The 24,428-nt window shown below is 42.3% G+C and overlaps 1 protein-coding gene across 4 annotated transcripts in view; it reads left to right on the top strand.

Moving 5' to 3' along the window:
* Nucleotides 1-24,428, top strand: part of TRHDE (thyrotropin releasing hormone degrading enzyme) — a 393,299-nt gene that overhangs the window by 158,892 nt on the left and 209,979 nt on the right. For 3 of the 4 annotated variants that reach the window (XM_061639726.1, XM_061639725.1, XM_061639728.1), the window contains exons 4-5: nt 9,890-10,044; nt 19,225-19,338. In XM_061639726.1, coding sequence (XP_061495710.1) covers nt 9,890-10,044; nt 19,225-19,338 — 269 coding nt within the window. The remainder of the gene's footprint in view (nt 1-9,889; nt 10,045-19,224; nt 19,339-24,428) is intronic. The other variant, XM_061639727.1, reaches the window with a different exon arrangement.

Here is a 24,428-nt window from a genome sequence, read left to right as displayed (position 1 = left end):
GGTGGTAACTGATGGTATAATTGATCCAGTATCATGAGGCTTTTCACCTCTTCCTCTGACTGAGCTTTGGCACTTCCCATCCACTTTCCAAATATGTCCATCAATTTTGCTCCCAGTTCAACAAAAGACCTCCTTGCTTGGATCTGACAGTTTTGTCGGGACTTAGACTCCAATATTATAGCAGCTGGATTCAATGAAGCATCCAGAACACGGTCTTGTCCTTATTTATTGGATGAGTTTCAGTCTGTGCAGCTTGAGGATGTTGACAAGATCCTTGGACTGGTGCGGGCGACCACGTCGGTGCTGGATCCTTGCCCCTCTTGGCTGGTGAAAGCTGGTAGGACCGGAACCGCCGACTGGGCCAAGGAGGTAATCAATGCCTCTTTGCGAGAGGGAGTGGTCCCTGACTGCCTAAAAGCGGCAGTAGTGAGACCACTCCTGAATAAACCCTCCTTGGACCCAGATTATTTGAACAACTATAGACCTGTGGCGAATGTTCCGTTCCTGGGCAAGGTTCTGGAGCGGGTGGTGGCTGGCCAGCTCCAGGGGCTCTTGGATGACACTGATTATCTCGATCCATTTCAATCCGGTTTTAGGCCTGGGTTTGGTACCGAAACAGCCTTGGTCGCCCTGTATGATGACCTTTGTCGGGAGAGGGACAGGGGGAGTGTGACCCTGTTGATTCTCCTTGATCTCTCAGCTGCTTTTGATACCATCGACCATGGTATCCTGGGAAGACTCACGGAGTTGGGAGTTGGGGGTACTGCTTGGCAGTGGCTCCGCTCCTACTTGGTGGGTCGCCACCAGAAGGTAGTGCTTGGGGAACATTGCTCGATACCCTGGATTCTCCATTGTGGAGTCCCGCAGGGATCGGTTCTGTCCCCCATGCTTTTCAACATCTACATGAAGCCGCTGGGCGCAGTCATCAGGAGTTTTGGAGTGCGTTGTCACCAGTACGCTGATGACACGCAACTCTATTTCTCCTTTTCATCTTCTTCAGGTGAGGCTGTTAACGTACTAAACCGTTGCCTGGCCGCGATAATGGATTGGATGGGAGCTAACAGACTGAAGCTTAATCCAGACAAGACCGAGACGCTGTTAGTGAGTGCCTTCTCTGCCCAGATGGTGGATGTTCACCCTGTTCTGGACGGGGTTACACTCCCCTTGAAAGAACAGGTTTGTAGCTTGGGAGTTCTTATCGACTCTTCCTTGTCTCTTGAGGCTCAGGTAGCCTCAGTGGCAAGGAATGCTTTCTACCATCTCCGATTGGTAGCCCAGCTACGTCCCTATCTGGACAGTGACGACCTCGCCTCAGTCGTTCATGCTCTGGTAACTTTTAGATTGGACTACTGCAATGCGCTCTATGTTGGGCTGCCCTTGAAGACAGTTCGGAAACTACAGTTAGTCCAGAATGCAGCAGCCAGATTGTTGACGCGGACAAGAAGGTCCGCTCATATTACACCCATTCTGGCTCGTCTGCACTGGCTTCCTATTTGTTTCCGGGCTAAATTCAAAGTGCTGGTTATGACCTATAAAGCCTTACACGGCATGGGACCGCAATACCTGGTGGAGCGCCTCTCCCAATATGAAACTACCCGTACACTGCGCTCAACATCTAAGGCCCTCCTCCGAGTACCATCCCATCGAGAAGCTCGGAGGGTGGTGACTAGAAATAGGGCCTTTTCGGTTGTGGCTCCCGAACTATGGAATGGTCTCCCCGATGAGGTATGCCTGGCGCCGACGCTGCTATCTTTTCGGCGCCAGGTGAAACCCTTTTTATATTCCCAGGCATTTTAATGCGTTTTATTATATGTATTGTTGTATTTTGCTGCTGTTTGATTATTTTTGTTTACCTTTGTTGGCTTGATTTTATTGTAGTATTGTATTTATATATTCCTGACTGTTTATTTTATGTACACCGCCCAGAGAGCCCTTGGGCTTGGGGCGGTATATAAATTAAATTAAATAAATAGATAAATAAAATTTCGAAATAACTTCCTAAAGTAGTCAGGTCCCAGTCTGAATCTTTTGTACACTGCCTCTTTAAACTCGGCATATGTGACGGGCCTGTCTGAGGGGAAATATTGGTATACCTCTGCCAATTCCCCTTTGATCAGATTTGATAAATATTGCATATATTTATCCTCCGGTAGCCCCCACATCTGAGCTGCCTTTTCGAAGGTGTTGAGGAAAATCTGTGGGTCTTGTCCAGGTTCAAACACCGCAAAATCTTTTGGTGTAACCTTTATTTTGGTTTCATTTCTGTCCTTTCTTGTTTCATCAAAATGAAACTTCTCTCTTTCAAATTTTAACTTTTCCACCTGTATCTCAGCATCCAATGCTCGTTGCTTCTCCCTCTCCTCAAACCCCATTCTCATCCTTTCAGTATCCATTCTCATTCTCTCAATTTCCAACTCCCGCTGTTTTTCCTTCTCTATACCTTCCATCCTCAATCTCTCAGTTTAACTTCTCTCTCAAATACTCTATATAAGCGGGATTGCTTGAGTACCCTTCTGGGTTCTCTTCTCTGACAGGTTGTTTTTGTTGAACAGATGCAAATACTATCAATGCTACTCGCAATTCATCTACCCCTTTACCCTCATGAGGTAAATTGAATGTTATGCACTTCTCCACCAGCTCCTCTCTTTTCATCTTTATATATTCAGTCATGTTTTTAGGAGTTCACTCGCACTTTGCCACACACTCTTTGCCAGTCACTCTCACAAGTAATCTTTATTTGTTATTTCTTTTAGCCACACCACTTTTAGGGACTCTCTAGGGTTTGAATCCCACCGCTACAGCCACCACATGTGACGTCCTTCCCTGGTTCTCCCTGTCAGGTTCCCACCTGCTTGTGGCTACTGCCTTTCACTAGGCACTACCAGGGATACCACCAGTCCGGACCGTCCTTTATATGGTTTCTCACTCCGCTCTAGCACAGATCTCACTAGATCCCCCTGCTAGGCAGCACCACCAGTCACGTCCTATAACCAATACTCCCAGAGACTTTGCCTGAGTCTCTCTCTAGCTGGTTACTTTTGTGACTGCGTGCTTATGCTGTTCCCAACCCCCTTGTATCTTTATAGATAACGCATACAACTCTGGGTTGCTCTGGATACTTGAATTGTTATTATTCCTCCCTTCACCGCTGCCACCATTAGATACTGTTTCTGTTCAGCCTTGGTAATTACCTTGCCCTCCCTTCTGGTATGTATATCCCCCAGCCAAGGATCAGGCCTTTGGTAAACCAAATAAGTATTTATTAAATATCAGAAATAACAAGATTAGTTTTAGAATGTTTCACAAGCGTATGGTTTCATCTATTCCTGTTTTGTACTTGACTTATTATTAATCAGAACTCCAACTCCCTCTTTCTCCACACTCCTAACCTCCACCCTCAAACACCTCTTTCTCCACACTCCCATCCACCCAGATTCAACTGTCATTCTTCCATTTATACTCCCAGCCATTCAAACGCTCAGCCAATCATCCAACATTCTACTGCTCATGTACTCCCCCTCCTCTTTCACTCCACTTACCATATGTCTTCTATATAAACAGCACTTACCATATTTACACTATAAGCAGGAACATCACAACACTCTTCTTGAGATTCATGCAAGAAAGTGGCTTTAAAGAAGTCTGAAATGTTAATGAGCCAGAACTTCCTTTTGTAGAAGCCATGCTGATTTTTCTTTAGCAAGACTTGCTCTCCTTTATGCTTAATCATTTTATTTTTAATAATGCTTTTCACCCATTTGCCTAGAACAACTGTTAAGCTGATTGATGTGTAATTACCAGTTCCTCCCTGCATCTCCCCCCCCCAAGAGTTGGCTACTTTCTAGTTTTCTGATGCAGTTCTTGAAGAACTCTTGGTAAATGTAGCTCCGCTTACCTGTGAAAGCAATGGGAGGCGGCAGCGCAATTGCGGCCCAGGGTGAAGCCGCAGAAGCCATGGGAGGTAAGGGCAACGCCGTGCATTGCGCTGAGATGACGCGCGACGTGCTGCACGGAGGGGGCGGAGCCAATGGGCCTATTTAAGCCCACACCACACCCTCTGACTTCCTCTTGGCTCGCGACAACGAAGAGAGGAAGAATGACGGCGTGGGACAGACGGAGCTACTGAACAGCGAGGGACAGAGAGCGGTGGCCATTTTCTGGCCGCATGGTCGATGCTTGGGCTCGAGGACATGGACAAGGTGCTGGGACAGGTGCGTGCTACCACTTCGGTACTAGATCCTTGCCCCTCTTGGCTAATAAAAACTAGCAGGGATGGAACAGCTAGCAGGGCCAAGGAAGTGATAAATGCCTCTTTACGAGAGGGAGTGGTTCCTGGCCGCCTGAAAGAGGCGGCAGTGAGACCGCTTCTGAAAAAACCTTCCTTGGACCCAGAAAATTTTAACAGCTATAGACCAGTGGCGAATGTTCCATTCCTGGGCAAGATCTTGGAACGAGTGGTTGCTGGCCAGCTCCAGGCGCTATTGGATGAAACCGATTATCTAGATCCATTTCAATCGGCTTTTAGGCCCAGTTTTGGCACCGAGACAGCCTTGGTCGCCCTGTATGATGACCTATGTCGGGAGAGGGACGGAGGGAGTGTAACTCTGTTGATTCTCCTTGATCTCTCAGCGGCTTTTGATACCATCGACCATGGTATCCTTCTGGAGAGGCTCGTGGAGTTGGGAGTTGGAGGTACTGCTTGGCAGTGGTTCCACTCCTACTTGGCAGGTTGTCTTCAGAAGGTAGTGCTTGGGGAACACTGCTCGACACCGTGGGCTCTCCAATGTGGAGTCCCGCAGGGGTCAGTTCTGTCCCACATGCTTTTCAACATCTATATGAAGCCATTGGGTGCGGTCATCAGGAGGTTTGGAGTGCGTTGCCATCAGTACGCTGATGACACGCAACTCTACTTCTCCTTTTCATCTTCTTCAGGTGAGGCTGTCAATGTGCTGAACCGTTGCCTGGCTGCGATAATGGACTGGATGGGAGCTAACAAACTGAGGCTCAATCCAGACAAGACTGAGATGCTGCTTGTGGGTGGTTTCTCTGACCAGATAGTGGATATACATCCTGTCCTGGATATACACTCCCCCTAAAGGAACAGGTTCGTAGTTCGGGAGTTGTTTTAGATCCTTCCTTGTCACTTGAGGCTCAAGTAGCCTCGGTGGCACGGAATGCGTTCTACCAACTTCGATTGGTAGCCCAGCTACGTCCCTATCTGAGCAGGGAAGACCTAACATCAGTGGTACATGCTCTGGTAACCTCGCGATTGGATTACTGCAATGCGCTCTACGTAGGGCTACCTTTGAAGACAGTTCGGAAGCTGCAGCTTGTGCAAAACGCAGCGGCAAGACTGATAACGAAGACCAAGCAGTCCGAACACATAACACCTGTTCTGGCTCGCTTGCACTGGCTGCCAATATGCTTCCGGGCCAGATTCAGAGTGTTGGTTTTGACTTATAAAGCCTTACACGGTGCGGGACCACAATATCTGCTGGAACGCCTCTCCCGATACGAACCTGCTCGTACACTACGCTCCACATCGAAGGCCCTCCTCCGAGTTCCGACTGAGAGAGAGGCTCGGAGGGTGGTAACAAGAACTAGGGCCTTCTCGGTGGTGGCCCCTGAACTGTGGAATAGTCTCCCCGATGAGGTGTGCTTGGCGCCGACTTTGCTGTCTTTTCGGCGCCAAGTTAAAACCTTCTTCTTTTCTAAGGCATTTTAATCTAATTTTAATCTTAATTTAGTTTTAAACTTGTTATAACTGATTTTAGATTTTCATTTTTTTTCATATGTGTTCTTGTTTTATTATGATGGGTTTTATTGTATGTATTTGTATTTTTGCTGTACACCGCCCAGAGAGCTGTGCTAGTCGGGCGGTATAAAAATCTAACAAATAAAATAAATAAATAAATAAATCAATGTCTGTTGTGGGTGTGGCCCTCTGATTAGGCAAGCCCAGCAGCTGTGAGTATGGCTTTTAGAACACTGACAGTTGGTTCTTACTGAGCATGCCTCGACACTGTCATTCAGTTCAATGCAAACTTTCTTAAATTAATTAAAAATCAGCGAGGCATTTTTTAAACTTTTAAACTGCAGAAGATGAAGGTCAGAGTATGGGGCAAGGTCAGTAATATGATTCCAGGTACTCTGTGAACATGGCTGATTTTTAATGAATTTCAACAAATTATGTGAACTCTGACAGAAAAAAGTCCAAAAGGGCTCTGGGTTTTCCCCCTCTCCTTTTAGACTTTGAACTCTTGATTCTCTCTGACTGTTTTGTGTATTGCCATGAAAATTGAGAGGGTTGTTAAGCAAGTGTTGCTGAGTTCAGGACTATAAGTTTTTTAAGGTTTTGTTTTGAAATGAGATTATGGGAAGCATCAGAATGGCATGGGAGGTATTTTCAATTTAACATTGCAGAATGTGAAAAATCCTTGCTGACCATGCTATACAGGCACTCTCATGGCTGCATACTAATGGAGTATTTTCTCAGAATCTGGGACCAGTAGATCTCCTTGGTTTTTTGGTGACCATGGGTGATATCCAGTGTTAGTTATATGTGGAGTAGATGAAATGAAATCAATACATATAAGTAACCTCATTATTTCTGTGGGTTTACTCTGAGTATGGCTTAGTTGGATACCATAATTTATGAATAAGGTGGGTAGACCACACTTTCTACTAATCAAAGGAAAACAACATTTTGACTGATTTCTCAACATGAACAAGGTGGAATGAAAAGAATTCAAGGAGACAAAAATAAAAATCTGGATATTTTATTCTTTGGAACAAGGTATATAAATTTCTCCTGATAAACTACATTAAATGGCTAATGATTCACTGACTGCATTTTGATCTAATGCCAGATCTTAATTTGGCATTATGTGCACAAGCCTTAGTCTTGTATTCTCTCTCTTCTCAACTTTGGTCAGAAAGATGAAATCAGTGGCTTTTGCTTGTTTTCAACTAAGTCGTTTGTTGTAAAGCATGAAACAGGAACCATAGTCTCAGCTATGGTTTAGGGCAGGGATAGGCTGATTCCTTAGCTCCCTTACATCTGATCGGGCACTGAGAGGCAGACAGGGTCATGACGTCATTGACCAATTTTTCCTTTGCAGCTTGATTATGAATGGAAGATGCCAGCCAATCCAAACAGGGCTTGAAGTTACTGACTGTCAGCTAATCAGTATTGACTTCAAGCCTTGCTTGGATCAGCTACATTCTGGAGTTCCTGATCAGAAGTTCTGGAATATAGCTGATGCCAGTGGCCTTGAAGTCACCACTGAGCGATGTTGACTTCAAGCCCCACGTTTGGCAGGAATTAGCTCCACTCAGGAGCTCCAAATTTAAAAGTCACTGAATACAAGTTGTGGTTGCCAAGACAAATACTGTTACCAAGGTGGCAGTTATAGAGCTTGAAGGATGGCATGCTCAGAGGAGCTTCATTTGCAGAAGCTAAGTTATGCTGGTACTGTCCTCCAGGTTAAGGCCATGTGGTACCAATGTGTCCAGGGAGTATATCCAGAAGTTCTCCCTCTTTTAAGCAATCGTGTTGGATCTGTTGTCATCTCGGTAGCAGTTATAGATAAGTCCAATAGGCTATGGACCTCCAGTGCTAAAATATTTTGCAACTGGTTGCTCCAGTTTTTTTAGTCAAGATTGCTGATTTGTGATTTCTGAAGCATGTTTAGGTCAGTTGTAGTTTTTTCCTACATATTGGATATGACATTCAGGTTTTTTGCATTTGTTGACATAAATTATATTACAGGACTTTAAGGTGATGTTCTGTTTTATGTAATATTTCTGCCCATCCTAGTGCTTTTGAAAGTAATGTCTCCAAGAGGTACACACAGGTGATATAGCATTTGGAGTGACAAAGATGAGATCCAGGATTACTGATGGGTGCCGTAAGCACAGCTCTCACTAATAGCTTGCATAAATTAGGAGGCTGGCGAATTGCTACAATAGAAGGCTTGTTGATGGTTCCAGCAAGACATTCAGAGTTTGCTAGAAATGGGTAGCTCTCCCTGATTGCTAGGTGATAGTTAGGAGATGTTGGATGGAAATCTACCACAAATGGAATACGTTGTTCTTTGTTTTTTGAATCCTCATTATGATGGAGGAGGTTTTCTCTGGACAGAATGGAGGCTTGGTGGAAGTTGCAATCAATTCCATATGGAGGATATCCTCTCAGAATAAGGTGTTCTTTAAGTTCATTAATCCTTTCTAGGTATTTCTCATCGTTGTTGCAAACTCGTTTGATTCTGAGAGCTAAGCTGTAGACGTTGCTTTTCTTCATATGCTTAGGATGGCAGGATTTAGATAGGAGTGGGCATCAGTGGATTTGCTGCAAAATCAGTGGCTATTTTGTTGTTTTCAATGGTGAGTAGGACATCAAGAAAAGGGCTATGTGGATTATTATTTGTACTACTGAATGTAAACTTAATAGATGGATGAATAGAGTTGATATAATTTTTAAATTGTTCTAAGCTCTCTTTGCCATTCATCCAGACCACAAAGATATCATCATTGTATTGCCACCACATACATGGTTTGTTAATGGCCTTTTTGAGGTTCTCTTGTTTTAGTTTACCCATAAATAGATTTGCATATGATGGAGTCATATGAGTTTCCATAGCTTTGCCTTGAAGTTGAAGGTAGTGTTCTCCATTGAATGTAAAGTTGTTGTAAATCAGGACTAGTGTAGCTAAAGTTCTGATAACCTCTGTTGGAGGATTGTTATCTGGTGTTGAGAAACTCATTTAAAGCCTGTATCCCATCATTATGCAGTATATTGGTGTAAAGAGATGTGACATCTAAATGTATATATTTAAATATATATATTTTAACAGACGTAATTGACTCGGCGGCATATAACAACAACAAAAAAGACAAATTATAGCGAAACAACACGTTTTAAATTATCTTTAATACTGTATCAAGAATGTTAGCTGTGAAGAGTACTTGGACGCACATTTCATTGAGTTCAGTGGGGCTTTAATCCCAGATGTTGGTATAAGATTGCAGCCTAAGACTTAAGTGGGGAACTGACATGGGCAAGATATTTGCTTCAGTTCACATTTCAAGCCGAATCTATCAAATTCACACTTTCCAAACCAATATAAGAACCGAAACATAGCCATACTTCAAAATTCACACTTATCAAAATTTCACAATGCAGTTCACCAACCAACCAGTGTTTACAGAAATGTTAGGGCAAAGTGTACATTAAAAAGAATATATGAATGAAAATAACATATAAAAATGCAATATATAGCAAGAAATTGCTTGTATTATGTGTACATTAGTTAAAACTGTCTACAAAAATATGTTTATTAGGAGAAATTTGCGCTAGGGTGGAGAATTTTCATAAGGATTTTTTTTTAAAAAAACCCCACAAATTGCTGTAGAAATATGGAGAACTGAATTTAAGATTGGAAAAAATGAGAAACTGAGAGAACCAAAATGGTCAGATCTTCCGTATGTAGAATTAAAACCCACAGCTTCTGATTTAAGATAGTGTCTCCAACCATTATACTACAGCTCCAAACTAATGAATAGGGTTTTACTTTATTTTGTAGATTTTTATTTTTAACAGTTTTGTGCCACCATTTTTGGGCTATATAATCAAATTCAAACTGTGCTATTGCATACTGAGATTCTTAAGACATGGCATTGGAAGCAATGACACTAGGAGAGAAGTGTCTCTGATAACTGAGATCATTATTAATATGCATTGTTGTAAAGGAACATAAATGTTTTCATTTGTACACATTTGTTTGAGAAAAATAATTGTAAAGATGGTTCATGGTTTTCATTTACCAGGGATTTTAGAACATAATAGATCCCACATGCATGGTAAAAGTACATTTCATTCTGTTTTTAGATCTATTAGCGGTGCCTAAGCATCCGTATGCTGCTATGGAGAACTGGGGACTAAGTGTTTTTGTGGAGCAGAGAATACTTCTGGATCCGAGCATTTCTTCCATATCATACTTACTTGATGTCACCATGGTCATTGTACATGAGCTATGCCATCAGGTAGGAAATAAACCTATCACTTGTGAGCTTGCTACTTAAAACTGTTTTTTTTAATTAAAAAAAGTCAAAACATTTTCCATGCTCAATATTCTCTTAGAAAAACAGGAAACACTCATTTTAGTTATATAGTAGGGGAGATTACTATGTCATTCCAGGCAGAAGTTATTCAAGATTAATAAAGTTTCTCATTATAATCATAAGATATTCCCCACCAGCCTTAATGCAATCAGTATCTAATCAATATTATAAAGTTTGGAATGATTATAACGAACTTTCATTTTTATATAGTTAAGTGTAGTGGTGGTCTAAGGATGTGATTAATTATACCACTGTAAGGGTTTGAAGTTGAGTTTCATGTTCTTGCCAAATCTTGCATCGGTTGATGAATTTAATAGCCCCTCTTCCTCACATACATAAATTTTGAAAGCATTTTTTCTTTATATTTCCGCAACGGTCCTCTGTACCTAAATGATGGATATCATGCCTCTTTGTGTATTGAAAGTCTTAAATATACTGAGAAACATTATAGTAAGTGCTTTACATCTATTTCACATTCTTTGCCCTGCATCTTCTTTCTTCGATCCAAACATATTGCAAGATTTTAATAATATGATGAACACAGTTCTCTATAAGAAAATAGAATCTTACCTGTTCCCTGTGGAAACAAATGTAATCAATTATTCTAATCTAGTTATTTTACCTTACAAATGACCCTTTTATAAACATAGGAAATAACACTTTCCCAGAATGAAAAATAGCACATAAAGCAGGTGTGGGGAATGTCTGGCCCTCAAATGTTACTAAACTACAACTCACATCGCCCTGGCCATTGGCCATGTTTGCTGGGGCTGATGGGAGTTATAGTTCATCAACATCTGGAGGGCCAAAGATTCCCCAGCCCTGACATAAACAATCAGCAAATTATGGTTATGAACTAGGCAAAGTCGGGGACTTTAAAGTTCCATTAATGCAGGTGTGGGGAACCTATTTGTTCTAGCTGATATAATTGGTTATAATATACCTGTTGGTTCTAGCTGGATAAGTCTTTAATAGAAAAGGAAAGTTGAGGGAAGGTTCCACTGCACAAGTGGAAATCTTTGTGCTGACAGAAAGAATTAGTTGGATACCACCCTGTGAGTGTAAATGCTTAAACAGGGCTATTATGTTGGAGAGGAAAGGTGATGTCTCAGTATTTCTCTCCAGTTATGGCTCTGACCCTTCCCAAGGAGAGACAACATTCTAAAGACTTTCTTCACAGTCTAGAATCATACCAAGTGCTGATTTGCTGTGACCTTTTTCTCCTGAAATAACAAACCATTGTAACATATAGGTAATTTCTCAAACTCACGAAAGAAATTGAATGGGAATTGAATGGGAAAATATTTAGCTAATCCCTGATTATGAGTAGAGAATGCCATAGGAACTTTTTAGATATAATGTTTTGCTGAGTACACAGTCATAGGTACCCTCTCACATGGAGGTGTTCAGCACATCTTCCTGTCCTTGACTCTAGCCTTTAGTGATTTGGTGGAGTGCTGTCTAGTCTAGAGATTAGAGTGCATTTGTGGTGGTCACTAATTAAGACTATCTCTTATTGTTACATTGTTGTGGCTGAAACGTGTCATCCCCCAGAAATGCTTCTTTTTTCTAGTTATTATATATGTTTACCTGCTACATTTTATTTTTTACAGATCAATCAGAAGTGTAGCATATATTTAGCAGTCAAAAGACAGCCAAGGGGAAATCTTTTCTGCATGAATGTAATGATGAAGTGACAGAGTTTTCCTCACCTCTGATTAACTGTAACAAGTGGATTATCTCCTCTTCTGTTTTAGCTAATCTCTTCCTTCATTTGATAAGATCCATTCAAACTGAACAGTGAAAATATGCAAATAGTTCTGGTAGAAAGAGCTGGAGCAGGTTATGCTCCTCTGTAGTCTTCCATCCAAGAAGTTTTCAACACTGGGCCGGCTTAGCTTCAGCAGTAGATGGGCATCTTGTACCATCAGACTTAGTGGGCCACATGTTATTTTTTTTGTTTCTGAGCTATTACAAAATTCTAGCTGTGGTCTGGAATTAAATATTTTTTTACTGGATTGTCATGTATTTTAAATGAAGTGCAGCCTAATCTAGACATGGTTACTTAAAGACCCACTGTATTGCATGGTCAGGAGGTTACCAATGCATGGACATCTATGGTCAGGCTGTCGCAGTCCAGAAATGGTCGCAGTTAGTGTACCATTCAGAGCTGGTAAAAAAGCACTCCCCGCTGCAGAGATCACATGGGCCTCTAGTGACAGAGATGTATCAAAGAATACTGCCAGACTGTACCTGCTCCTTCAGAGGAAATGCAACCCTGTCTGGAACATGCAATTGACCTATCTCCCAGACATGGGAATTGCCTACCCAAGGCTGCCATCTTTCCAGGATTCGAGCTCAGTTTATTGACCCTTATCCAGTCCACCACTGCATGCAGGCACCGATCCAGGGCTTGCCCGGGCTTAGCCATTGTCCAGCCTGTTTCATTGCATGAAACTCTCTCATAAGAACATAAGAACATAAGAAAAGCCTGCTGGATCAGGCCAGTGGCCCATCTAGTCCAGCATCCTGTTCTCACAGTGGCCAACCAGGTGCCTGGGGGAAGCCCGCAAGCACGACCCGGGTGCAAGAACACTCTCCCCTCCTGAGGCTTCCGGCAACTGGTTTTCAGAAGCATGCTGCCTCTGACTAGGGTGGCACAGCACAGCCATCATGGCTAGTAGCCATTGATAGCCCTGTCCTCCATGAATTTGTCTAATCTTCTTTTAAAGCCATCCAAGCTGGTGGCCATTACTGCATCTTGTGGGAATGGCCACATCTCAGGAGGCATTGCGAGCTCCACAGCTCTGGAGAGGGTGCTTAGGTGCGATCATGTCAATAGCCCTCTGTATCTCACTATTCTACAGGGAGTTAAGAGTCTTGACAGGATCATTCTGTACACCAAAACTAGGGCTTTGTACACCAAATCTAGAGTCTTGAACTTAGCCCGGCAGTAAATTTCTTGCAGTAAATGCTGGAACAGCTATCCGTATATCCATCCCTAGGCATTTTATTTGCTATTTTAGCAAGTTCTATGATTAAATAATTAAACTATTATGAGAACAGATTACAGACCTTGAAGCTGTTCTGGAGCATGAGCTGTTGGTGGGGAAGAGAATAAAAGAGGAATATAATATGAATTCTGTAAAAATATGAAAAATGCAAGATTCCTGTTTGTACTTCTGTGTTCCATTTTATTATTACATTTTTATCCCACCTTTTCTTCAAAGAAGCTCAGGGTGGTATAAATGATCCCCTTTCTTCATTTTTACCCTCACAACCACCTATTTGGTAAGTTAGGCTGACAGATAATGACATGATTAATGTTACCCAGTGAGCGTCTTTTTAACTGAGTGGGGATTTGAACCGTGGTCTCCAGGTCCTGGTACGACACTCTAACCATTACATCTCATTGGTTCTCTTATGACTGTAATGTTTCTAAACATGTCTAACTAGGTTTACAAGTGTAGAATTTGTTTACAGCCCCAAAAGGTGAGATGGCAACAAACTTGAATTTTAAAAGTGTGTTCATAGCATCAAAGATTTGAATGTGACCAATCTGCAGTTGTTTGACAATGAAACAGGAATTTGGCTAATTATAGGGCAATAGGTATTCAAAGTTGCTGTTTTAATTTCATGTTGTTCTTCAGCTCTTTTGACATGTTTTGCTTTTGTTTTCCTATGTAATAAACTGTGATATTTTATTGTCACAGGCAAAATTGCATTTAAATAAAAATGTCTGGGGCATTTTGAGTTTAATGCCCGTTGAAGCGAAGTACAGTGAAATAAAACATTCACCAATACTTTATTGGTTCACTCTGTTGAAAACATTGTTGCCATTTTGGACAGTTTAAATGATCACCAGTAATGGTGGTATACTGAGAATCTGAGAATCCACTGCTGTTATGAATGCCAAATTTATATCTGTATCTTTTTTTTTTTTTTAAAGAGGAGTCAGGAGCAATCTTACGGTCCCTGGGACAGCTGCTGAGGGACCATAAGATGCTGAGGGATCTCCCTTTTCATAGGGGAGAGGGAGGTTTGACCTCACCGTTGTGGTGGTGGATAGCTCTGGTAGTTCTCTGCCTGCTACAGGGCTTGAAACAGGGTGTTTGGGAGGCATGTCAAAAGTACCCTTGTTCCCCCAACACCCTCCTAAAACGGGAGCTACACCAGCCTTAGAGCTGTTATGGTGAATTCCTTTCTATTGGAATGAATCAGAGAGGAAAAGATTTTTAAGAACAATATAATTTTAAAAAGCCCTCCTCATCTTTTGCCCAGGCTGCATCAAACAGTGAGCATACAGGAAGTGATAGTGGCTCTGCCACAGATTCACCCACCCATTGGTCTGTTAGACAATTTGTTGTGAAGAGGTTTTTTAAGGACTGGTACCAAAACTGTTGCGGAAGTGTACTTTGATTTTCAAGTGGCAATTTGCATTTCCTTACCAGAGTTGGAGGCGTATAAAAAGATAATGATTTTGTAATGCTGCTGTAGAAGGGGAGGATATAAGCCAAGCCACCTTGGGGCTGGTGGAGGGTCACACCAAAAGGGTGACACCAAAGGGGTCACCTCTTTGAGTTGCATCCTCGGTGTGCAATGAGGGTGAGGGCTCACCCCCTTTTAATTAACTTTACAGGGCAGGGTTTTATGTGTGGTATTGATTGTTTTCCTTTGGTGGGATTGTATTGTTTTCTCTTGGCCACTTCCAGGTTGAGAGCCTGGAAGTGATCTGGAATGGTGTGTGTTGATGGTAAGTGGTTTCATGTCGCTGGATAGAGAGTCCAATCCAGCATGAAATTGTGTCTTTCCTGGGTGAGAGTCAGAGGGGAGTAGTTTTTATCCCAGGTGAGACCTGGGGTGTGAGTTGTGTCCAATAATTTTCTTTGTTTAGGTTGATGCTCCCTGCCACCAGTTTCTGCTGCATGTCTGCTTCTGTGTTGGAATTGCTTTTTAATATGTTTTAAAACTTTTAAAAAATATATTTTTAACTTTTTTTAAAATGTCTTCAAAGCTTTTTAAAAAATGTTTTTAAAGTTGTTTTGTTTTAATGTATTTTAAAGTCTGTTTTTTGATGTTTTAAAGTGTTTTTAGTGCTTTTGTTTGCCGCCCTGGGCTCCTGCTGGGAGGAAGGATGGGATATAAATCAAATAATAAATAAACAAATATATTTGTCTACTGGTGGTGGGTCAGGGAAGTATGTGTCTTGGCCAGGAACAGGGAAGAGTTGGGAGTGGGACTGCCATCACTGTGATGGTAGGCAGGGGGAGATATGGTGGTGGGTGAAGGTATAGAGGTGGGAAGAGGAGGACTAGTTACATCAAAACTCTTGCCCCCTCTGCTTCGCCTGCTGTGTCTCAGAATTTGGGAACAATGGTCAGCTGATCCCCTGGTCTTATGGTGGTGGTGATAAATGCCAGGTCTGCCCAAAACAAAACATCTATCATCCACGATTTGACTGTAGATGAGGGGGCAGACTTGGCATGTATAACTCAGTCCTGGGTGGGTGAGCTTGATGCCCCAGTGCAAACCCAGCTGTGCTCGTCTGGGTACTTGATGCAGCACCATTCCAGGTCAGAGAGATGGGGAGGGGAAGTTGCAATAATCAAAAAATCCGTCTCCCTTGCCAGGAGGCCAGTCAGCACTATATGTAGGCTTGAGGGACTGTTTGTGGTATTGGGCCAGAGAGACAGAACAGGGATGTTGTTGGTGTACCATCCATCCCGCTGCCCTACAACCTCCCTGAGTTGATGGAGGTAATTTCAGATGTGATGTTGGAGAACCCTTTCAAGGTGGTGTTGGGGCACTTCAATATCCATGCTGAGGCTTCCTCAAATGAGCCAGCTTGGGACTTCATGGCCTCCATCACAACTACAGGGCTGTCCCAATACATCAGTGGCCCAACATATTTGGCTGGACATACCTCCACCTGGTCTTTGCCACTACTTCATTGATTGGAAGACTCACTGTGAATTCGTTGTCATGGATGGACGATTCCCTGGTAAGGTTTGGGTTGAATGTAGCTACTTCACTCTGCAAGGGTGGGAGATCTATTGAGATGGTCCACCCTCGGAGACTGATGGAATCTGATGTATTCCTGAATGCCCTGGGGGATTTTTTGGCTGGCATGACTGGTACTCCTGCTGAGGCTCTTGCCTCACTGTGGAATGGTGAGATGCACAGAGCCATTGACACGATCTCTCCTGAGTGCCCTTGCCGCTGCTGTGGAGCATGTAGGTCAACTTGTTATTCCAATGATCTGTGTGCAGTGAAACAGGAGGGTCAGTGGCTGGAGTGCAGATGGCGCAAATCTAGGTCTAAACCTGACCGAACATGGGTAAGGCTGCACTGCAGTGATAGTGGTGAAGAAAGCCTATTTCTCTGCTACCATTGCATCTGCAAGTGGCTGGTTGGCAGAGCTTTTCTGGCTGGGGTTCCCTTTAGAACTCATATAACCCCTGTTTTAAAACAGCTGCATTGGTTGTCACTTCATTTCTGTCCGCAGTCCAAAGTGCTCACGTTAGTGTTTAAAGCCCTAAACGACTAAGGTCCCAAATATCTGAAAGACCACCTCCTTCCCTACAGATTCCCTCATAAGAACATAAGAAGAGCCTGCTGGATCAGGCCAGTGGCCCATCTAGTCCAGCATCCTGTTCTCACAGTGGCCAACCAGGTGCCTGGGGGAAGCCCGCAAGCAGGACCCGAGTGCAAGAACACTCTCCCCTCCTGAGGCTTCCAGCAACTGGTTTTCAGAAGCATGCTGCCTCTGACTAGGGTGGCAGAGCACAGCCATCACAGCTAGTAGCCATTGATATCCCTGTCCTCCATGAATTTGTCTAATCTTCTTTTAAAGCCATCCAAGCTGGTGGCCATTACTGCATCTTGTGGGAGCAAATTCCATAGTTTAACTATGCGCTGAGTAAAGAAGTACTTCCTTTTGTCTGTCCTGAATCTTCCAACATTCAGCTTCTTTGAATGTCCCTGAGTTCTAGTATTATGAGAGAGGGATAAGAACTTTTCTCTATCCACTTTCTCAATGCCATGCATAATTTTATACACTTCTATCATGTCTCCTCTGACCCGCCTTTTCTCTAAACTAAAAAGCCCCAAATGCTGCAACCTTTCCTCGTAAGGGAGTCACTCCATCCCCTTGATCATTCTGGTTGCCCTCTTCTGAACCTTTTCCAACTCTATAATACCCTTTTTGAGATGAGGCGACCAGAACTGTACACAGTATTCCAAATGCGGCTGCACCATAGATTTATACAACGGCATTATGATATCGGCTGTTTTATTTTCAATACCTTTCCTAATGATCGCTAGCATGGAATTTGCCTTTTTCACAGCTGCCGCACACTGGGTCGACATTTTCATCGTGCTGTCCACTACAACCCCGAGGTCTCTCTCCTGGTCAGTCACCGCCAGTTCAGACCCCATGAGCGTATATGTGAAATTAAGATTTTTTGCTCCAATATGCATAATTTTACACTTGTTTATATTGGATTGCATTTGCCATTTTTCTGCCCATTCGCTCAGTTTGGAGAGGTCTTTTTGGAGCTCTTCGCAATCCCTTTTTGTTTTAACAACCCTGAACAATTTAGTATTGTCAGCAAACTTGGCCACTTCACTGCTCACTCCTAATTCTAGGTCATTAATGAACAAGTTGAAAAGTACAGGTCCCAATACCGATCCTTGAGGGACTCCACTTTCTACAGCCCTCCATTGGGAGAACTGTCCGTTTATTCCTACTCTCTGCTTTCTGCTTCTTAACCAATTCCTTATCCACAAGAGGACCTCTCCTCTTATTCCATGACTCCTAAGCTTCCTCAGGAGTTGACATCACCACCAAGGTGCATCTGGCAACTTCCTTATACAACTTTTGGTGAATGCTGATGATGCACCTCTTTACCCTGGCCTTCGACATCTGAGATGTATATTTTTAGGGCACACCCTATTTTCTGTAATGTTGTTCAAGCTGTTTTCAACTGTTTTTAATTATATGTTTAAAATGGTGTAACCCACCCTGGGACCTTTGGGTGAATGGCAGGTAATACATTCTAGTTCTAATTCTAAAAATTCTAATTCTAATAATAGTAATAGTAATAATAGTAATAATGATGATGATGATGATGATGATGATGATGATGTAAGGTTCACAAACTTTGTTGTGTCTTTTCCTCTTCTGGTGTTCTTCCCCTACTGTTCCTTTTCCTTCTTCCTGCAAAGATTTCCTTTTTGATATTTTTAGAGGGTCTCACCTGGTAGCTATCATGCCTATAAAAACTGGTTGAGTTCACAGAGACAGCAACCCAAAGTAGCTTCAAGAAAGTAGTGCAGGAAGGTATACGATGGAGAGAATGGATAACCTAGAAGTGATAACGGAGGGAACTCTTCAGTGACTGAAGATTTAATTGCCCACTCTCTAGTTAGTGGAGGCGGAGCAATTTTAACTACACATAATATAATCAATAAATTAATCACCTGATCACATCTGTTAAGTGGAATTAGTATGCAGCCCTTGAAATTAGTATAGATGGTCTATTATTCTAACAGTTCAAATATTCTTTTCATACTTGAACCTTGGGTAAGCGAGATTTTTTCTGATCCCCTGTATAGGGAGAGTCACGAACCATGTTGTTTAATGTGTCCTGCTTGCTGAGGCCAAAAAGCATCTTGCAAAGATTGACAGTAGCTCTTTCATTTCTTTCCAGTTTTGCAAGATTTAAGTATTGCAAGTTTTGTTACACCACAGATTTATTTCAAAGTTGGCTCCTTCATTTTCTTTAGCAAGTGTTTAATTCCATGTTTCTGAGATTCTGGTTTGATACTTATTGCTACTTTAAAGGAAACTTAGTAGAAGATGTCTAGGATGCATTTATCTTTCAGGTAACCTTTTTGTGCTGAGAGGTGAAGCCTGCCCGTGATTCTGTAGGAATCCTTTATAAAAATGTTTGCTAACAACTGAGTTAAATAAAAGGGATAAGTCTCCAGTGATGTATGCAGTAATTCTTCATCAAGTACTGTAGAAATTTTACTTGTTCCATAAATAGAATGTAAATAAATTACACTTTAAAACATAGTTTATTGGAACTTTTCTTTTAGTGGTTTGGTGACCTTGTGACTCCAGTATGGTGGGAAGACGTATGGCTAAAAGAAGGTTTTGCTCACTATTTTGAATTTGTTGGAACTGACTTTCTGTATCCAGGCTGGAATTTGGTAAGCTTGTATTTTTTTTCCTTTGATTAGCAAGTCTCATTGACAATGTTTTCCTCTTGTATTCCTCATAAGAGGGGCCATGGCTTAATGGTAGAGCACATGTTTGTATACAGAAGATTCCTGGTTCAATTCCTTGTATCTCTACTTGAAAGGATCAAAGATGTTTACCTGAGATCTTATAGACTTACTGCAAGTCACAACACAGACAATAGCCTAAATGGATCAATATTCTGATTTAGTATCAGACAACTTCATATATTTGTGGCATGTTATCAGAGCACTAAAAAAAGCCAAATGGCATGTGCAAATATCAGATATTCAATAAAGCAAAATCAGTAGGTGTGAAATCAGTTGACAGTGTTCCAAAAGTGTAATCTTCCATTTACTAAAAGAGAAATAAGGTCATGTCACTCGTAAACTGAAGTAACTATTGCCTTTATATTCAAGAGCATGAATAATAATGACAAAGCACCCTACTTTTATGCAAATTCTATTTTCTCCTTTATAAATTCAGTTTGTATCATTTTCTGTGATACTAAACACTATTACATTTCAGTTACCATAATAATATAAATAGGCTTTTTAAAGCATTGTGGTCTCCATTGTACTAACTGATTCTATCTCCAAAGGGGTAGCAAAAATTAACAAATTTATAATGTATTTTGCCACAACTGATTCTAGTTTATTTAGCTACTATATATATTTAGTAATAAGCATATTTTGTAGCACTTCCCTTGGAATAACATTGTTCTTACAGGTCCCATAAGAATATATATGCATAGATAGTATATTACTCCCAGTTTTAAGGTTAATATATTTTTGTTAAAAATGATTTATTATATTTTGCCAGATTTATCATTTTTTAAATTTGAAATTGCACTGTGAAAAATACCAAGTATACCACTATCAAACCTGGCATCTGTTTTACAAATGTAAATTTATTTGATTCACCTAACCAGTTGTTGCATTTATTATCTTTAAGGTTTTTTTCTTTCAAAAATGCATGTTGAATTACAATAAAGTCTTTTTTATTAAAAATGCAGTGGAATCTGGCAGCTATTGGTGATTTTAGCATAGTGAAATGTCATAGACGACATTGGCCATGTTCTGGATTTTATCTTTGCTATACCAGAGTCATTTGTTTTGCTCATAATCACTTTAACAAAAACAGAATAATTTTGCCTTAGAAGCTGCCTTGCAAAGAGAGCATATTTGAAGATGGGTATTAAAATATTTTAATATTCAATGCTAAGTAAATTATGTTCCCCTTATCTTGAATTCTAATCTAATAGGCCAATGCAGGAAAAAAAACTTGCTGAGTGTGATATGGATTGAATAAGGTATGATAATGAAAATAAAAATACATGGCATTGATGTTAAAATATGCACAAGGCAAACTGTTGGGCTTGACGAGTAAACAAGAAATGGTTGACAAAAACAAAAACTAATATAATATCAATAGAGAACATTATATAGCATGTTGGTATAATAGAAATTCATGTTCTGATGTCCCACTGACACTATAGTTTGGATGTTTCCTTGTGAAGAGAACAATTCTGCAGTTGGAGATTGCACCTCATAAAGAATATTGTAGGACTGGCAAAGATTCAGAAAAGGGCAACCAAAACGATTGAGGGTAAAATAAAATAAAATGGCAGAATTAAAATCTCAAGTTTTAAAGCTGGCCTACACATTCAGCAAAATCATGAGATAGAGCCCGTTCTAGATTGCCTCACTTTCATGTGTGCACAAGGGGTTGCATTTCTGAGTGTTCATCTATATAAAAATTAACACAAATTTAGCAAGCTAGTTCATTAGGGGGAAAGGGTTCTAGCCTAGCTTTCTCTCTGATACAATTTTCTATATTCAGGGAATTAATATTTGCTGAGAACGTTGTTATTTTGTTGTCTTTTCTTGTGGACTGTGAGCTGCATTATTTGCAGTATCTACACTTTGTGGAAAAGCCACCCCCCACCTTTAAAAGTGATCAAGGGGTTAGAGTAGCTCTCCTGTGAGGAAAGATTACAAGTGGCACTTTGAAAAGGGATTAAAATTCATGGAGGGCAAGACTATCAGTAGCTACTAGCCATGATGGCTGTGTACTAACTTTAGAGTTGGAAGCAGTATACCTTTGAATGCCAGTTGCTGGGTATCAAGTGAGAAGAGTGCTGTTTGTTCACTCCTGTCCTGCTTGTGGGCTAGAAAATGATGCCACAAATTTGGGATTAGAAGTTGGCTACAACTGGGGATGCTCCAGGAAATGTGCTCTTCTTATGATTCTCCCATGTTGAACACAATCAGTGGTTGGGGCTGTATTCTTCTGAAATAGAATGGGATGACGCTCTAAAATAGGTGGTAGCTTCTTTTTGGAGATGCAGCCTTTTGGTTAGTTGCATAATTCAAATAATTAAATGACCTAAGAAGGCTTGTCTTGATTTTTGACAAGATATAAGTATCATGCAGATTAGAGTTTTAAGAGAGATGTGATTTAAATAGCCCACATTTCCACTGGCGACAACGAATTCTTACTTTATTCACTGTGTAATTTAATCAGCCTGCTAAATATGTTAGCTGCAGGACACAAAGCTAATCAACTTTGAGGCTTAGCATGGTTGGATAGGTGCCAGCCTCGCTCAGGTAGGCTGCCTGTACAACCCCCATGTAAATTAGGTATCCCTGTGCCCAGTTGTCGAAAGTCCTCTCGATATGTCTCCTAAGGCCCCATTTTGTGCTTGGAATCAGAGTGATCCTCCTCCTCAGATCTAAGGAGGGATAAAATGTCCACATAGTGGCTATCCAGGACCTTTTTCCTGACGCTGCAGGAAAGATGTTCACCTGGGGGGTCATCCCTGTCCTTAACTGGTGGACAATGCATCCTTTGGGATGGGGTGGCCACAATGCATCCCTTGGGATGGGGTGTCCACAATACACCCCCAGACCTCCCCTGGGGAGGCTGTGGTTCTGGTCAATTCCTTACATCTGTGTCATGCCCACCCCGGGAGCCCTGGTATAGAACCTCTGGATCTCCAGTATGTAAGTCCCTTGTGTGGTGCATCCTCATCCAAGGTAGAAGACTCACCTGATGATCCCTAAGTGTCAGATTCTGACCCATCCCTATGGCCTCTCCTGCAGCAATGGTGCCTGGATCGAGATGAGGATCTGCACCGTTCTGGCTCCTTCAGAGTTGGTCCCGATGTTTCTAGGTTGTCGGGGGGGGTTGCTGCCACCTGCTGCCCTGCCCCAGTCACCCCAGTGGATCCCCCACCTCCCATGGGGGGTGGCTGATGTTGACAGCTCTCTGTCCACAACTGCATCACCACCACTCTCATCTCCTGCATAGCCTGCCAGAGGGCTGCATTGTCTGGCATGTTATCTGGTGCGGCGGGTGCCTGAGAGGCAGCAGTAGCTTGCCTACCTCTCCTGCCCCTGACACCCTTCTTATGCGGAGGTGAGAGGGAAGGCTTGCAGGCTACAGTGGTGTGTTTTTTGCGAGGCATGGCAGCTGAAAGAAAAATGCAGGACTAATGTTAATTCAAGGCATGAACTGAGAACCCTGGTGCTCACAGGCAGTACACAGCTTTAGTACTGACATTAGCTCTGCTCTTATAATATTGTGAATGGAAATAGGGTTGGGAGGAGTCTGTACAGCCAATGAGTACAACCCCCTGCTCAGTGCAAGAATCCATGTAAAATTATGACAGTACATGTAATAGCATAATAATAATAATAATAATAATAATTAATAATGGAAAGCAGTCATGTTGCTGTAGTTCACGGGGAATCCTACCAGCGCTGCACTGTTTATGCTGGTGATGATTAGATACTGATAAGCATAATGTGGCTCAGCACCCTAGTACCTAGAGTTTTCAGTGCTACTACCCTCCTAATAACAATCACAACCACCACCATCATAGCAACAACAAAATTACCAATAGTAGTAGCAGTAGCAGTAGTGGCAGCAGTAATAATGATAATGATAATAAAAGTGGTAGTAATTTTAGTAGTACCTGTAAGAAACTTTATCTGTCTTGCACAAAGTTAGCCCAGGATGGAGAAACCCTGCAAGGTCTGTCTTGCAGGCTGGTGGCCAGCATGTGGCCTAAGAAGGAGAGGGCCTGACCGCCTAAAGTGGCTTTTTATTTATTTATTTATTTTAAATGGGCCATTGCCTCCCCAAATGCGCTAGGGAGAAGCCCTCCCTTCTCTGCCTGCAGAGCATTTGGAGCCTTCTGCATGTGATGGATGCTCCAGGTAAAGCTGGAAGGGGAGGCGAGGGTGGCTGCCTAAAAGGTCGGGGGGGTTAGGTGCTGGATTGCTTTCCCCCCCCCAGTGCTCCAAGGAAAGAGCCCATCCGAGGGGGTGTGATGGTGGCCCAATCCCCAGGTTCAGGATGAAGTTCAGTAACAACCCCCACCTCGCCTGCTAGCTGTCCAGAGCCCATCGCTGGGTGCTGGCTCCTGAAGGGAAGGAGCCATGGAGCGGCTGCCATAAAGCTCTTTACCATACTGATCTTGCTCTCCACGTGGCTCTCCAACAGTCTGATCCAGCAATGTTCTTCCTCCAAAGCCGGCACATGAAGAAAAAGGCTGGCTCTCAGGAGACTGGGGCCTTTAAAGGCCCGGGTCTGGCTCCACCCCTTGGTTGCTCTTGCGAGACTGCCCAGGATTGTGGGTGATCTCGAGAGCTGGGCCATGGATGGGAGAATTCTAACTCCTCCCTCCCATCGCTGCCTGGGGCGCACTCCACCCCACAATTCGCGCCCCTTCCAGAGGCTCGAGGCTTGGCTTTTGATGCACTTTATGCAGTAAAGCAGCTGTAGGACAATAGGATTCTGGTGCCCTCTGATGTGCCGGTGGAAGTTCAAGCCTATGAGACCTGTCACAAAACCCAACTACAAACATTTTCAGAGGTGGCTGAGAACAGTTCTGATTCCAAACTCAGGAAGGGTGGGATATAAATAAATAAATAAAAACTGTTAACTAAATATATAGTGTGCTATATAGTATCCAGATTTCCATATGAATCCAAAGACTAATAACCACGAACTAAGATTTTCAAGCATATTTTAGCAGATCCTTCTTATACATCTG

The sequence above is a fragment of the Rhineura floridana genome, chromosome 8, assembly GCF_030035675.1.
Source record: "Rhineura floridana isolate rRhiFlo1 chromosome 8, rRhiFlo1.hap2, whole genome shotgun sequence".
NCBI lineage: Eukaryota > Metazoa > Chordata > Lepidosauria > Squamata > Rhineuridae > Rhineura > Rhineura floridana.
Note: the sequence above shows the minus strand (reverse complement) of the source record. Positions and strands in the feature narration are given on the sequence as shown.